General features: G+C 53.1%; 1 protein-coding gene across 1 annotated transcript in view; it reads left to right on the forward strand.

Annotated features, from left to right (window-relative positions):
- Positions 1-15,232, forward strand: part of Slc30a4 (solute carrier family 30 (zinc transporter), member 4) — a gene marked incomplete at its 5' end in the record, with an annotated part of 28,147 nt that extends 12,915 nt beyond the window's left edge. The window contains 5 exon segments of the mRNA XM_005377147.2: positions 9,808-9,961; positions 11,405-11,600; positions 12,445-12,550; positions 13,740-13,874; positions 14,342-15,232. Of these exon segments, the coding sequence (XP_005377204.2) occupies positions 9,808-9,961; positions 11,405-11,600; positions 12,445-12,550; positions 13,740-13,874; positions 14,342-14,496 (746 nt within the window).
- Between the last annotated feature and the right edge of the window lie 440 nt (positions 15,233-15,672).

Raw genomic sequence — 15,672 nt, forward strand, 5'->3', positions numbered from 1 at the left:
TTCATACTCATATAAAAATGGAAACAAACAAGAAAAAACAAAACAAAACAAAACAGAAAAAGAGGGCTGGGGATGTAGCTCAGAGGCATAAGTATCTACCTGGCAAGTGCAAGGTCCTGAGTGATTTCCAGTACCAAAAAAAAAAAAAAAAAGAGGACAAAATTAAAGTCCACTCAGGGCGTGTCTCTGCTGTCACTGGTCAGCAGAGTGGGCAGACAGCGCCCAGGGCCGTGTGATCAGTCCCAGCAAGCCAGCCACAGCTGCACAGCAGGTAGTGGCTGACCCAGCAAGCCTGCACGTCGGTCCCACCGAAGTTCAGGGTGGCTTCTGGCTGTGAGGCGGGAACCACACCTGTCCAGCCTGCAGCACCGTGCCTCCTGCCGGTCTGAACTCAGCTCCCTGCCTACTGAAGCTCAGCTCCTTGACCTGCTGCTGACTTGAACTCAGTTCCTTCTCATGTCGACGCTGGCAGCTGTTAGAGGGAGCCTGCAGCTGCTTTGCGTTCCAAGCTCGATCGGGCCCTCCCCAAGATGGCTACCGGCCCATTGCCTTCTCCATGGGAAACGCGAATAACTCACCAGGCCCTGGAGTCCGCTGCGTCCACTGCTCCATTCCACTGGTGCCTCTCTCCATGGAGGCCTGTGGGGTCCCAGCAGTGCATCTGCAGGTTCGAGCCCCCAGTCCCATGCCTCAAGCTGCAGCTCAGAGAGGAAGTGCCGCCTGCCACCTCCTTCTGCATTGAGGTGTCTCTCTTCGCTCTCCCTGTGGGCTCAGTTCTCACTTCAGGGCCTTCCTGGATCCCAGGGACCCACTTCCCTCCTCCTCTTCTTTGTGTTGCTGTATTCCAGCATCTGGACACACAGTCTCAGGGAGGCTGTTTCTCTGCTGTCACCACTCAGCCGTCACCCAGAAGTCTGGGAAAGGGGGTAGTAACTACTCAGATTTAATGGGGTGGGATTTCTTTGGGGTTTGTTACCAGGTGGTGGTCCCGTGGGGCTTCTTTCCAGGTGTTTGGTGTCTTGATCAAAGAACTGGACAAGACACACAGAAAAGGCAGCAAAGGTGAGCATTTACTGAAGGCACAAAAGAGGTATCACAGCAGCCTCAGGATAAGGGGAAAGGTGTCTTTTTTTTTTAATACAGGGTCTCGCTGCGTAGTCCAGGCTGGCCTTCAACTCACTGTGTAGCCCAGGCTGGCTCCAGTTCTCAGTGATCTGCCTCAGCCACCTGAGTGCTGGGATGACGGGTGTGCGCCATCCCACCCCACTGGAAAGGTGTCTTTTGTATCCAAAATTACCAGGTTGGATTCCCCCTCATGGAAGTAAAGCATCACGCAGAAGCTCACTTGGCCTGGTGCCAGATGCAGATAAAGGCTCTTCTGATTGGCTGTGCCAGCATGCAAATGAAGGATTGAAAATAGCATTTTTCTGATTGGCCACAGTGCTTGGGCTTAAGTTCTGTGTTGTACACATACAGAGAAAATATGTGGCTCAGCCTGACCCAGTCACATTCCACCCAGTTAGGTGTCCACTTTGCCCTAGCCCTGATCTGAGGGACGAGCGTGTTCTGGGATTAGCCAGCAGTGGTGGTTGCACTACTGTGCTCTTATATTAAAAACCACTGAAAGTACACATTAAAATCGCTAAAATGGTGAGTTTTATGCTATATGAATTTTATCTCAATCTTTAAAGTCATTCAGAAAAGAGAATTATTGGTGTTGTAGACAGATGAGTATTTTCTGGACCCCGGGAGGTCCTCATGCTTGATACTAAAAGAGCACTTGTGGAGTCTTTGTTTTGTGTTTCTTCTGGTACCAGGAATCCAGCTCACAACCTTGCACTTGCCAGGCAGGCGCTGTGCTGCTGAGCTAAATCTCCAACCCTTGTCTTTTTGAGACAGAGTCTCGCGATGCGGTTTGGGCTGGCCTTGAACTCGCAACAAGCCTCCTGCCTCAGCCTCCAGAGTGCAGGCATGTGCTACCACACCCGGCGCCTTTCGTGGTTTTTATGTTGCAAGCACTTACAAGGATCTGTCCAGATAGAGACCTTGCTTCACTTACTCTTCTCTGAAGTAATGGTGGAAATAGCAAAATCTCACGTAACTGAGATTCAGGAGACCACAGAAATCACAGAATCTGGTGTCCTTTGGGCCTTGAACTTGGGGCAACCCCCCTGCCTCAGCCTCCCAAGTGCTGGGATTGCAGGTGTGCACTAGCACGCCCAGCCTTTCTGTTAGTTTAGTACACAGAAATGCTTAGAAGCTCCTGACTCAGAAAGTTTAGACTTCACAGAAAATATCACCACTTATGCAGCTGTTCTGATAGAAACAGTATTCTCTTCTTTTGCTTAAAATTATACAAGGGCATTACGTTGTAAGAACTGAACAGAAGATATTGCCTTGGATTCTGAGTAAGGAAGCAGAAAATTAGACTGATTTGTTGGGAGGTTCTTCCGGAGAGACCGGCTGAGGGTAGTAAACGTTACACTGTCACCATCAGCCACATTCCTGCTGTTTTGGGGGCTGGAAGTGAAATGAGGCTGGGGCCCGGCATCGGAGGGCTTCTCGGCACCCTCTTCCCTTTTCCTCTAAATTCCTAAATATCTTGGGTACTGATCTGGGCCTGTGAATAGTCTTAAAGTACCAAAAACAATGCCCCTCCCCCCATGAGGGTGATTAGAATGTCTCTTTTTGTTTGTTTTTATTTATCTAGATTTGTTTGAGACAGGTTGTTGCCACATAGTCCAGGCTGGCCTTCAACTCACCATGTAGCCTATGCTGGCCTTGGACTCTTGGAAATACTCGTACCTCAGTCTCCCAAGTGCTGGGATTATAGGCATGCGCCACCACACCCAGCTGACAGCACCTCTCCTACAGCTACTTTTATGAACCGGTATTTCCTTCTAGACCCAAGTAAAGTAGGGGCAGGAGCAGGCAGTGCGACCCTCTGCACATCTGGTGCTAACAAGCACTGTCTGAGAGTTGTCACTCATGTGCTGAGTAGTCGTGCTGAGTAGCTGAGGACGTGAAGGACAGAGGACAGAGCCTGTAGAGTACCTCCTGACCCTCACGTCATTGCACTCGCAGTAAATTAAACCAGACTTCCAGCTGGGAATAAAAAAACTTCTGGTTTTTGAAGACAGGGCCTCCTATAGCTCAGACTGGCTTCAAACTTGCAGTAGTCCGAGTGCTGGGATTACAGGCATGCGCCACCACACCCAGTTTAGATGTTTTCGAAATTTGAAACCAAAATACGTGGAATTTAAAACCATGTGTGTGTAATTCTGGAATTACAGTGAGGATCACAGGCTAGCCCATGCAAACCGATTTGCTCCTCGTCATAGCCGCCTTCTAGGTGCCCTTAGTACATGAAGGCGTCGCTCAGGCCTCACCGCAGAGCTGCGGTCCTGCTCTGCTGCTTCCACCGTGGGGCCTGTGGTCAGACACGTGGGCTTCAGATCTGAGATCCGTCGGCCTTGGGAGAGTGGCTGTGCCAGGCTGGAGTTCCTTCCTCCGTGCCGCGGATATAGACACGGTGCAGAGCTATGGGAAGCCAGGCGGGGCAGTGAGAACGCAGTGGCGTGGAACCAGCACACTGCGGTGCGCGGTGGGCTCGCCACCCGCCGCCGCCTCACCTTGTGTCTGCCGCCCAGCGTCTCACCAGGCTTTGGCCTGGGTACTCCTTCCCCAGCCCAACCCCAGCCACCTGCCCTGCTCCCTCTTCGGAGTTCGTCCTGCCTCAGCCAGGTGGGCGGAAGGGAAGATGAGTCACCAAAGCATTAAATAACGGCTTTGAAGGAGGTGCTTTGAACTCTTAGGTCTTTGTAACTTTTTTGGCAGTGTAACAGTCCGGCTTAGCCAGATTCTCGGACTCAAGGTAAGAGAAAGGTGTTTTTAGGTCTGCAGGCTGAGCCCCAGTGGCTGTGGCGCAGGAGTCGCCTCTCCTTCCTGGAACCAGCAGGGTGTGAAACCATTGCTTGCTCGCTTAGCTGCTGCACCAGCTTTCTTGTAGGAGGACAGAGAGAGCGTAGGAGCTACGTGAGAGTTATTTTTAAATGCCAGGATTAATTTGACTGTGCGTATGTCATCTGGTTCTGGGACCTTATTAAACCTCGCGGTTTGTGTTTGCTTGTGTGTGGTACTGGGATTGAACCCAGGGCCTTCGCGCTGAGTTTTATTGCCATTTGTGTTTTATTTTGAGGCAGGATCCTGAAGAATTGCCCAGACTGGCCTTGAATTTGTGATCCTCCTGGCTCAGCTTCCCAGAGTGCTGGGATGGTGGGTGTGCACCGCCACACCCAGCTACCATCTAGAATTTAGTAACCACACTAGGGCTGGATGTGGTGGTGCACACCCCTCATCCCAGCTACTTGAGGTTGAGGCAGGAGGATCACAAGTTCAAGGCCAGTCTGAGCAATTTAACAAGAACTTGTCTCTAAAAACAAGTAAAGAAAAAAGCCACACTAGCCAGGCATGGTGGTGCTCACCTGTAATCCCAGCACTCGGAGGCTGAGGCAGGAGGATCGTTGCAAGTTCAAGACCAGCCTGGGCTACAAAGTGAGCTCAAGGCCAGCCTGAACTGCGTAGGGAGACCCTGTCTCAAAAAGACAAAAAAAGAAAAAAGCCGCACAAGAGACGCCGACAAATCCTCAGGAGGGCGAGGATTAGTCCCCGCAGGAGGAGGCGGTTCTGAAGAGTGCCCGCTCCCTCGCTTGCTTTCTGCTGCCACGCTTCGCGCTGTGGAAGGAACTGCCTCCTGCCGGACCTTGCGCTGGCTGTCGTCGTGATCTTGCGGAAGGGCCGCGGAGGCAGAGTGTGTGTGTGCGGCAGGAAGCGGCGTTCGTGCTGTGGGGATGTACGCCAGCACCTGAGCTGACAGCACCGGCACAGGGGTGTCTCATAGCAGTGTGTAACAAGCAGGGCCGGCCCTCCTGGGGCGGCTGCAGGGTCACTGTGCTGTCAGTCAGTGCTCACTAGAGAAACGGGAGGGACACAAGATGCACAAGGTAGAAGACGCATCAGATGCACTTAGGACGGCTCCCACGGTCAGGTGCAGAGGGCGTGCACACACGGAGACCGCAGGGTGCGGCCCGAGGCCTGGAGCCCCCTGCAGGGCCCCGTGCGAGTCCGTATCGGGGGCCATGGGTCTGCGCTGGCCCAGGTGAGGGCGAAGACTGGAGCTCCTCCGAAGAAGCAGAAGCAGTCCTGTCCCTTCATTTCCCCTTCGTGCCGCCCAGGCCACGGGCCGCACAAGGGTGTGGAATCGGTTTAGTTGAGCTTCTTTCTAAACTTCTCAAGCTGACACAATCAGCCATCACATATGCCAGTTGGAGGTGTTTGTTCTTTTAGCCCTGACGCAAAAGGAGCAGGAGCATTCAGCTAAAATACCCCTCGTACATGAAGCCAAAGAGTCGTCCTCGCTCCTCTAGTGATGACGCGTTTTGACAGCTTCCTCCTCCAGGTGACGAGAGTGGGCCTGTTACTCACGGCTTGTTGGGAATTCAGCTACATCACGTGAACTTCGATTGGAAAAGCAGAGAGTTCTAGAACTTCCTAGAAGTGAGGCAGCAGAGACACTCGAGTGAGTGAGTGAGCGAGCCGCTGTCCAAGCCTTAGGTTGGGCAGGTGCTGGGGGCAGGGAGAGGGACTGGGGAGCTCGACGTCAGGCGCATGGGGTGACAGTGGGCCACCGGAAACCGAGGACCCTGGGTGGCTCTGGCCGACGCTTACATGTGTGCAGAGCAGCAAGCTGCATTAAAGCACTGTGACGCTGGCTTCTCCAGCTGTTCGTTACAAAGCTCAGGCGTTCTGCATTTTGAATTTCCATTTGGTTGAAGCATAAGCATTCAGGTTTGCCTAAAGCTCATGGAGAAGGAACTGTCACTGAAGTCCGGGGCGCTCGTTAGAGAAGGGCATTGAGAGCCCATCTGCTGAGCGCTGCATTTGCCGTGGAAGCCGAGTTAACGAGACCAAGGCCACACCCAAGAGAGAACCGAGGACCGGAAGGGTCGTCCTGGGGCGGTGCTGGAACGCTTCTTCTCAGGTGGGGGGGAGGAAAGCTTTCTTGTCAGATGGGGGGCTGTCTTCATCTGCATTCCATCACATCACAAATACCACGAAAGAGAATTTTAAACACTAATGAGTCCAGTTTCTGGTATTTCACCAAAGTTTAATTTACTCATAGTGAAAGAGCTTTTTGTTTGTTGTATCAGGGTAAACGCTCATATTACTGCTATTAGCGTTTTTTAGCCAGATCGTATCTTCTGTGCCTTATGTATCTCAATTATAGATGTCAGCCCTCAGAATCTAAATTTTGGGCGTTTTCCCCTTTTACGTTGGCCAGTACCCTGGATAGAAGTCAGTCTGACAGGGAGAGTGACCCAGGGAGCCAGACGGAGGCGCCTGCCTTCTTCATTGCTGGGGAGGAGGGTTGGCAGCAGGGCCTAAGGTGCCACCGCGGGAATTTCCAGGCCCTGCATGCCTGTATTTGTTGAACGGAGTAGCCAACTTGAAGATAACAGTATGCAATACAACAGCCATGGTTAATTTCCTATCACCTTGTCTGAAATTCTGTATTGCTTCTATAGTTTGGGTGTTACTTTGTTTATGTCTGTTAATGTGTTTTCATTCTTTTATCTTTAAAATAAATTTTTTTTTTTTCCCGGTACTGGGGATCGCACTCACGACCTTGTGCTTGCCAGGCAGGCACTGTGCCACTGAGCTAAATCCCCAGGCCCCAAAAAAAATTTAAAAAGGGATTTCCAGGCCTGCTCAGCCCCGTTGCCGGGAACCGAGGTGGGCACCAGGGCCTTGGTGCCGCTCACAGGGGGGTAGCGTGTTGGCCTGGCAGGTGGAAACTCCGTTCCGGCTTTTGGACGTCATTTTACTGTGAAAGTGGCTTTGCCTTATGTGAGAATTCACAAAGAGGTAACTTTGAGTGTTCAGGAAAAGGATCGCTGGAGCGTGGGATAACCGGATGTGGCACTCCCAGGATGCCCAGGGTAGCGGAAGGAGAACCTCACGTGACGGGCATTCGGGAGACCACAGCGCTCACAGATCCGGTGTCCTTTGGGCCCCTCAGGCTGTTGCAGCGTGAGTGACCTAAGTCCTGGGGACCAGGAGGGGGCGTGGTGACGTGTACACAGCGAACACTGGGGACCTGTGGAGGCCCCGGGAACCGCTGGGTTTGTGACGCCGTTGCTCAGTTTTGTTGTGATGTTTGGGAAGGGGTTTGGGCTTTTTGTTGGTGGTGTTGTAAAACGTGTTGCACAAGTCATACTGTTTTTTTCTTGATTTCTGTTTTGGATTTTTGAAACGGCCTCCTGTAGCCCAGGCTGGCCCCCCGCTCGTGGGTGGCCTGTGTCCTCAGTTTACAGTCTGAGCTCGGCTGGAGGGCTGTGCGCACCCCATGTGTTCGGGGGCTCTGCTGCCTCGTGCTTTCCTTTTGGAAGCAGCAGGGTTAGTGCGTGAGGGAGAGGTGGGCGAGACGGTCTCGGCTGGGAGCTGTGGTCATTGTCCTGCTCCTGCACCTGTCCTGTGGCTGTGCAGGATTTTCTGGGTACGGTTACGTTACCATGAGGCAACTGCTGTGTGATTTTTCTTCCTTGTAATTTACAGCTGGAATGAAATGTATCAGAGTCCAGCATACTTGAACCACCTGGGACCTTTGAAATATGCGCACGTCACCATAGATAACAGTGTTCCGGGCGACTTCAGCCTCTTGCCAGGTGCGGCGGCGCTGGGGAAGGAGAGGCAGGAGTCAGCGCACATGTGATGCCAGCCTGAGCTCCACAGCCAGAACCTGTCTTGAAAAGACAGAAAAAATAATACAGATGCTGGGATTCCAGCAGGCGCCATCACGCCCAGCAATAATATTTTAAAACACAGCTCACATTGCCCTATTGGGTTCTTGAATTTCTCTTTTTTTTTTTTTTTTTTGGAGATAGAGTCTTGCTGTGTAGGGCCGGCTGGCCTTGAACTCACTGTGTAACCCAGATTGGCCTCAAACTCGTGGCAGTCCTCCTGGCTCAGCCTCAAATGCTGGGATTATAGCGTGCACCATCATGCCCAGCAATAACATAACATTTTAAAACACAACACTTAATAGGATTAACGTCATTTCTCTAGAAAAAATTTCATTTAAAGGTATTTTCCTACTGTTATTATTTTAGTGTCAGCACTTGTTTTATATAATACTGTTTGTTTTTCCCAGAAGTAGGGGCCAAACACGGTGCCCTGCACATGTTAGGCAAACACTCTTACATCCCCGGCCCTTTTCTAAATTTTATGTTGAGACTGGGTTTTGCCAAATTGCCCAAGCTGGCCTCAAATTTAGAATCTTCCTGTTTCTGCTTCTGGGGTAGCAGGAATTTACAGCTACCACTGTGAGCCACAATGCCAAGCTTAATAATACTTCAATTTTGTGGGTTTTGGGTTTTTTTTGAGACACGGTCTTGCTGTGTAGTACAGGCTGGCCTTGAACTCCCTGTGTGGCCCAGACTGACCTCAAACTCGCGGCAGCCTCCTGGCTCAGCCTCAAATGCTGGGATTACAACATGTGCCATCACACCCAGCGATAATATTTTAAGACACAGCTCAAGCTCACATTGCCTGTTGTGTTGTTATTTTTGTTTTACATTCACATGAGAAAATTTTCAGGACATCCCAAAGCATGTACAGTACAGCGTGGTGCCATCCCTGCCTCCCGGCCAGCAGTTTTCCTACAGGACCTGTGTGTTACGAGTAGGCGCTACGGTCCTCATCAGACTTGCCGCGGTGCTCTTCCAGCCCAGCCCTGTGTCCAGGGCTCCGTTGCCCCATCCCTCGCTGTCACCCAGCACCCCATCCCCACCCCACCTCGCACCAGCCAGGGCCTCGGCACCTGTAGAAGAGAAAGCCTGGCTCACACTGCATACTGGCCTGCCCCAGAAATAACGCTTTTCTTTATCTAAGGCAATATGTTTGTGGTAAAAATCAAAACACTTCAAAAACTAACAGCAAGAAAGGAGAGGTGAATTCCCCAAGTTCTGGTTCCACTCCCTGGATGGCATACTTCCTTGTCTGTGTTGTTACTTGTCTGCCTGATTTTTGTTTTTCCTTTTCCAAAGGACAGAAGGCTGTCTGGTAACCCCACCCTAAGTTACATCACCACTCTTTCGCTAGGTCTCTCTCCGGGGCACACTTAACATTGTGTCTGGTGACGCTGTGCTGTGGCCAGCGCCGTGGTGACCTCTCATAGACCCTGCACACGGGGTGCTGCTGCTGGGACGCCCCATGCTGTCCTGACCCAGGAGCACGTGCCTTCTGCACTTCGATTTGTTTCAAAAAGGGTAAAAGCTTTTATGACTTGCATCGGGATACCCTTGCTAATTCAGGCTTATCACATATTTGCCAAGTTAGTGGAAGAAAGTAAAAGGAATCCACTTTCTTTTCACTGTGGTTGATTTTGACAGTTTGGACATTGCTTTTCTGGTGCATCATTGGGACCCTTCCTGTTTTTCTTACGGTTGTTTCCTCTGTCACTGTCTTGACGTTAGGGAATTAGTCTGGTCCTGTGTTTGACACTTCGTTTCCCAGTGTCACGCTTTGCCTTGTGCTGGTTTGTGAGGGTGGAGACTGTGACTCCGAAGGGAGCAGTGCAGCATGGGGAGTGCTAGGAGAGTTTGTAAAGGATCCAGGTCACTCCGTCGCTAATACACTTTCCGTGCGGAAAAGGCTATGCCTTGCAAGGAAAAGAGAAGCCGCAGAGGATGCTGTTCCCTGGTGCGGGCGTAGCAGCTGTGCTGAAGCTGTGTGTCTGTCCTCCCCCAGAGGTGCTGTCGGCCATGGTGAGCGTGCTGCTGGTGTACATCCTGATGGGCTTCCTCCTGTACGAGGCCGTGCAGAGGACCGTGCACACCAACTACGACATCAACGGAGACATCATGATCATCACTGCAGCCGTCGGCGTGGCGGTGAATCTCATGTAAGCCTGAGGTGTTTCCCATCCGCGTCCTCAGGTTCTGCGAACCTCGAGACCGTCACATGTGCGTTCAGACTGAAGTTACGGTCTCCTATTTTTAAAATGTGTATTAATTTTCTTAAACATTAATTTAAAAAGTAGACATTATAAATTGCTCTTTTGTTTTGCATTTTGATTTTTTTTTTTTTTTTTTTGGGTATCAGGAATCGACCTCAGGACCTTGCGCTTTCCGGGAGGGCGCTTGTGCCACTGAGCTATATCCCTGGCCCTTGCTTTGCTTTTCGACACAGGGTCTCACTGTGTAGCTCAGGCTGGACTTGTAACCCCAGCTGGCCTCAAACTTGCAATGATCCTCCTGCCTCAGCCTCCCGAGTGCTGGGATTACAAGTGTGTATCATATAAATTTCTCTTTAGCTTGCTCAGATATAATGCATTTTGACTAACAGTCAAGGAATTAAATAGGATAAAGTATGTTTTGTTTAGTTAATTTTGGGCGGTTTTTGAGACAGTCTCACTATGCAGTTCAGCCTGGCCTTGAGCTCACTATGTAGGTCAGGCTGTCCTGGCTGGAACTCATGGTGATCCTCCTGCCTCAGCATCCAGCGCTGGGATTACAGGAGTGCACCACCGCGCCCAGCAAGGATTTGTTTAATATTTAGAATACTTTTGTTTTAGCTAGGTTTTTTGAACTGCCGTTTCTTTTCTTAAAAAGCTACCAAATCTCAGCTTATATACTTGATCATTTAAACCAGAGGTCAGCAGCCGCCTCCTGCGAAGTCTGGACAGTAGGGGTTTCAGGCTCGGCCAGCCGGCCCTCGGTCCTGCAGCTGTCCTGCCCTGCGGTGACAGCCGAGAGTGGCCACACGTCCCAGACAGCTGCTCACCAGGAAAACAGCTCGCGGCCGCTGTGCTGCTCAGGCTCCCACCCTGCCCTGGCTTCAGGCTCAGAATAAATAGAAGCCCTGCGCGGCCTCGAAGGGAAACCCCGTGCTGTCCCCCCCGCTCTCCCACACTCGCGCCCTCTCCCAGGGCCCCGCCAAGGCGTGTTCCAAGTACCGCTCCCCTCCGCCTCCGCGCCTCGCCCCGCTTCACGCGGCGTGCTCCCTGCGCCTGCTTCCTGCTCCCCAGGTCTGCTGGGGTCCCGGGCCTTCGAAAGCCGCTGGGTCTTCCACCCCTTCACAGCGGTCCCCTTTTTCTGACCACCCGAGGCCGTATCCAGCCTGCTTCCGTTTGCTTGTCCACCTTTCGTATCAGGGTCTTGGCTCCGGGGTCGGGATGCGGCTGCCCGCGCCCGCTTCTGACCCTGCACCTAGAGCAGCGCCTGCGGCGTATAGGTCCGCAGATCCCTGGGTGAGTCCGCGAGCCGTCCCCGCCGCCTCCCTGGCGTCGGACCAGCAGCACGTTTATCCCTGAGGCGCGGCAGTGGCGCTGTTCTCTCCTCCACAGAATGGGGCTCCTGCTGAACCAGTCTGGCCGCCACTCCCACTCCCACCTGCCGCCCACCAGCTCTCCCGGCGCGGGGCCCGGGGAGCACAGGCCTGTGCAGGACAGCCTGGCCGTGCGGGCCGCCTTCGTGCACGCCCTCGGGGACCTGGTGCAGAGCGTGGGCGTGCTCATCGCCGCCTACATCATCCGGTTCAAGGTAATCCGCTGCTCAGCAGCTGGCTTTGGCTTTGTTCTGGTTTGGGTTTGGGTTTTTCGAGACGAGGTCTTGCTATGCAGTTCAGGCTGACCTTGAACTCACTGTGTAGCCTAGGCTGGCCTCAAACTCCTAGCAGTCCTCCTGCCTCAGCCTCCCAAATGCTGGGATTAGAGGCATGTACCACCACGCCCAGCAGCTTGGCAGCTTTCCATGTATTTAACTTCATTGTGGAGACTGCAGCTGGACACCGGTCCGGTCCTGTTGGTTTGCACTGACGTGAGCCCCCGCAGCCAGCAGTACAGCCCTTCGCGAGTGGTGGGCTCATGGGGTCTCCCCGCAGCAGACTCACCTGTGCTCGCCCTGGGGAGCGCCTGGCCCGGAGAACTCGGCAGTCAGCCCAGTCGCTGACCCGCGGGTCCTGACAGGCCCCAGGTGGGGAGCTGGCGTCTCCTCTTGGCTCTTCCATTAATGCTGTGGCCCAGAGCATTCTGAGCCCGTCGACTCTGAGCGTGAGTCCCACCCTCGGGTATGTGGGGTGAGACCAGATGGCTGCTGAGGCCCGCCCAGCTCCGTGTTCCGTGAAACACCTGGGGGACGCTTTAGAGAAGGCACAGGGCAGAAGGGGCAGACGGGCTTCGGGGAGCAGACCCGTGCGGGGAGGCATGGGAACGGGCCGAGACGGAGCGAAGCCGCTCCTCGCGGACGGTGGCCAGGGCGTGACGGTGCTCTGCGGTCCTGTTAGGGGAGCAGAGAGCAGGAGGCGTGCGGGCGCCCGGCTTCGCCTTCGGGTCTGTGTCATGTCTGTCACTGTTGGATCGCACAGCTTGGATCTGTTACCTTTCAGCCAGAATACAAGATTGCGGACCCCATCTGCACGTACGTGTTCTCCTTGCTTATGGCCTTCACCACATTCCGCATCGTCTGGGACACAGTGGTGATCATACTGGAAGGTGAGCTCTCCTCACCCCGGGCTCGCCCGACCCTGCGTGTCGGGGCAAGGGCACTGGGTAAGAGCTGCGTCGTCTCAGCAACTAGCGACACTCGCTGCGCGACACGCTCGCCCGTCTCTTACCCACTTCCCCCGTGCAGAAGCCGAGGTGGCGAGGTAGGCACACGGGGGAGCATGTCCCCGTCACAGAGAAGACGCTGAGATACAGGGGGCAGCCCGTGTGCTCGCGGCCAGGCGCTGGTCCAGGTGGAGCTGCGGCGGGAGAACGGCTCTGGTGGAGCTTTGGTTTGGGTTTTGGTGGGGGTTTGTCTTTTTGAGACGGGTCTCAATGTGCAGTTCAGGCCGGCCTTGAGCTCACTCTGTAGCCCAGGCTGGTCTTGAACTGACAACGCTTCTCCTGCCTCAGCTTCCTGAGTGCTGGGATTATATGCATGAGCTTTGGTTTTGTGAGGCAGGGTCTCTCATACTGTGTAATTCAGGGTGGTCTTGAACTCACTGTGTGGCCCAGGCTGGCCGCAGTCCTCTTGCCTCAGCCCCCCTTGTCCTGAAATTACAGGCGAGTGGTTGACCCTTTATCAGGTGATTAACTTCATTGCTTAAATCCCGTTTAACTTGTGCCTTTGTTGCATTTATCCCTGCCTTACTGATACCGGGGTAAGAGCGGAAGTAAAAGTTCTCAGCGGTGAGGTTAGCACTCTCAGATGTCCCTCTGGGTCTTTCTTTTACTTTTTCTGTCTTTTGTTTTGGTCCATCTTAGTTTATTTTGGTTTGATTAGCATTCCTTTTTAGGGAATGAGTATTTTAAAGTATATATTAACCTCATGTATTTCCTGTGTTTTTTTGTGAAAATGTATGCATTGGTTTACCTTGAAGAACTAATTTTTTTTTTAAGTAATTCGTATAAACTGAATTTGGCAAAGCCATTTGTTTCTTTGAATGCATTTTTGTGTTTGTTTTTGGGTGTTTTTTTTTTCTTTTTTGAGACAGGGTCTCGCTGTGCAGTTCAGGCTGGCCTTGAGCTCACTTTGTAGCCCAGGCTGGTCTTGAACTCACAACCATCCTCCTGCCTCAGCCTCCCGAGTGCTGGGATTACAGGCGTGTGCCACCACGCCCGTCAGTTTCTTTGAATGTAATGTAAAATGTTTTTTCTTCCAAAGTAGACTTCTAAGCCACGTGTTCTGAACTCGCAGGTGTCCCGAGCCATCTGAATGTGGACCGTATCAAGGATGCGCTGATGAAGATAGAAGACGTGTACTCGGTGGAGGACTTGAATATCTGGTCTCTCACGTCGGGCAAGTCCACCGCCATCGTTCACATGCAGCTAAGTACGCGGCTGGGGTACGGGGGGCTCCTGGGGAGCAGCCAGGCCTGTGCTGCCGCTCCGTAGGTCGAGTTTCCGAACGAGAGCTGCGGGTTGGGACTGAGGGCCGGAAAGTGATTTCTTATCTCCTTGCGGTGGGACCTTGCACCTGGTCTGTGCCTTCAGGTGAAAGGCATGAAGTCTGTTTACCGTGCTCCTTTGTAGACCCCGGTGCTTTTTACTGAAATCATTTCACAGGTCGATCCTTGCATGCCGGGCTTGTAGTTAACGTCTGATGTTTCTCTACCCGAGGGGGCTGGAGAGGCTGAAATAGGACTCAGCCTAAACTGACTCGCGGCAGAGTAGCTCCCGAGGGTGGGCGCAGACGGGTGAGACGCGCTCCCGGGCGTCGCGGGGGTCTCCCGAGCCCCGCTCGCCAGTCACACGCGTGACCGTGTGCGGAGAGGTCACGCTGCGTCCTTGCCGTTGCAGTTCCCGGAAGTGCGTCCAAGTGGGAGGAAGTACAGTCGAAAGCGAAGCACCTGCTGCTGGACACGTTCGGCCTGTACAAATGTACTATTCAGCTTCAGAGCTACAGGCAGGAGGTGGACAGGACTTGCGCGAGCTGCCAGAGCTCCAGCCCCTGAGCCGCTGCGCTCGGGCCCGCTGCCTTACGCGCCCCGCGTCGCAGACTTGAGAGCAATAAACGCACCCTGAGGAGACCGCGGGGCCGCGGCCGCGTCCAGCGCCGGTCTCGAAACAGTCTCTCCGGCCCGCCAGTTCGCATCTGTGCCATTTCCGGATGAAGACGTTCCCGAACGCCGTTTACAGAGAGAGACGACTCTGCAGATACCTCACAGAAGGCGCCCGTTCGCTGACAGAGGCCCTGTGTAAAAGGAAGCGTCAGGATCCAGTATTTACATTTAAAAATACTTTCTAAAGGCCGTTTTCTGTCAAGCCAGTGCTAGTGAACGGAGTTGTTTTTTACGATTATGTCATCTTGACATCCAGCTTCTGAGTGGCTGCTCTTTTTACAGAAATTTTCTCAGCCGATTTAGGCAGTACCAGTAACTCTGCAGAGTAGCGCATGTGCTCCTCCTCCAGTGTTGCAGAAAAGTCTCATTTCACAAATAAGTCTCCATGCTGTTGTCAGTTATACTTCATACACAACTTCTTCCAGGTAGTACTGAGTTTCCAATCCCAGAGTTGACCGTTTTGATTATTTGTAGGCTTATCAGAACCCAATCTTTACCTGTTGTGATTGATCGCTGTCATTAAGTTACTTAGGAAATATTTTCGATATAATTCTGAATGGCAGAAATGAATCTTAAACTCAAATTACCGTGCAGTTATTTAAAGCAAAATAAACCAGTGAGAGTGGGGCGTGGAGTTGCAGATTCCCGTTTTTCCAGAGTCACGAGCGCTGTGTGTAGAACGGCCTCGCGGACGGCGGGAGCCTGCGGAACGTGAGTGATGACCGGCGCTTGAGGAGCTGCCGACTCCTGCACGAGGTTCGCTTCGCAGCCTGGTTCCGTCCTGCGTCCCGGCTCACCTGTCTGCGCTGTCCGGGCGGCCCTGAGGGCTGCAGTCCAGCCTCGAACCCACAGTGGGCTCCCACGCAGGACGCATACTGCTCCAGGCAGGCCTCCGGTGTGTGCTGTGGGCTGGGCGTCCGCCACGCACTCCGCCAAGCTCAGAGGACTGGGAAAAGAGACCCGCTCTGAGGAAATAGAAGGCAAAAAGGTTTCAACGTCTGCGTGTGTGCGCGCGTGTGCGTGTGTGTGTGCGAGCCCCGAGAGGGGACCAGAGTTTCGTCTGTGTTA

The sequence above is a fragment of the Chinchilla lanigera genome, unplaced genomic scaffold, assembly GCF_000276665.1.
Source record: "Chinchilla lanigera isolate Chin_1 unplaced genomic scaffold, ChiLan1.0 scaffold00008, whole genome shotgun sequence".
In the NCBI taxonomy this organism is placed as follows: Eukaryota; Metazoa; Chordata; class Mammalia; order Rodentia; family Chinchillidae; genus Chinchilla; species Chinchilla lanigera.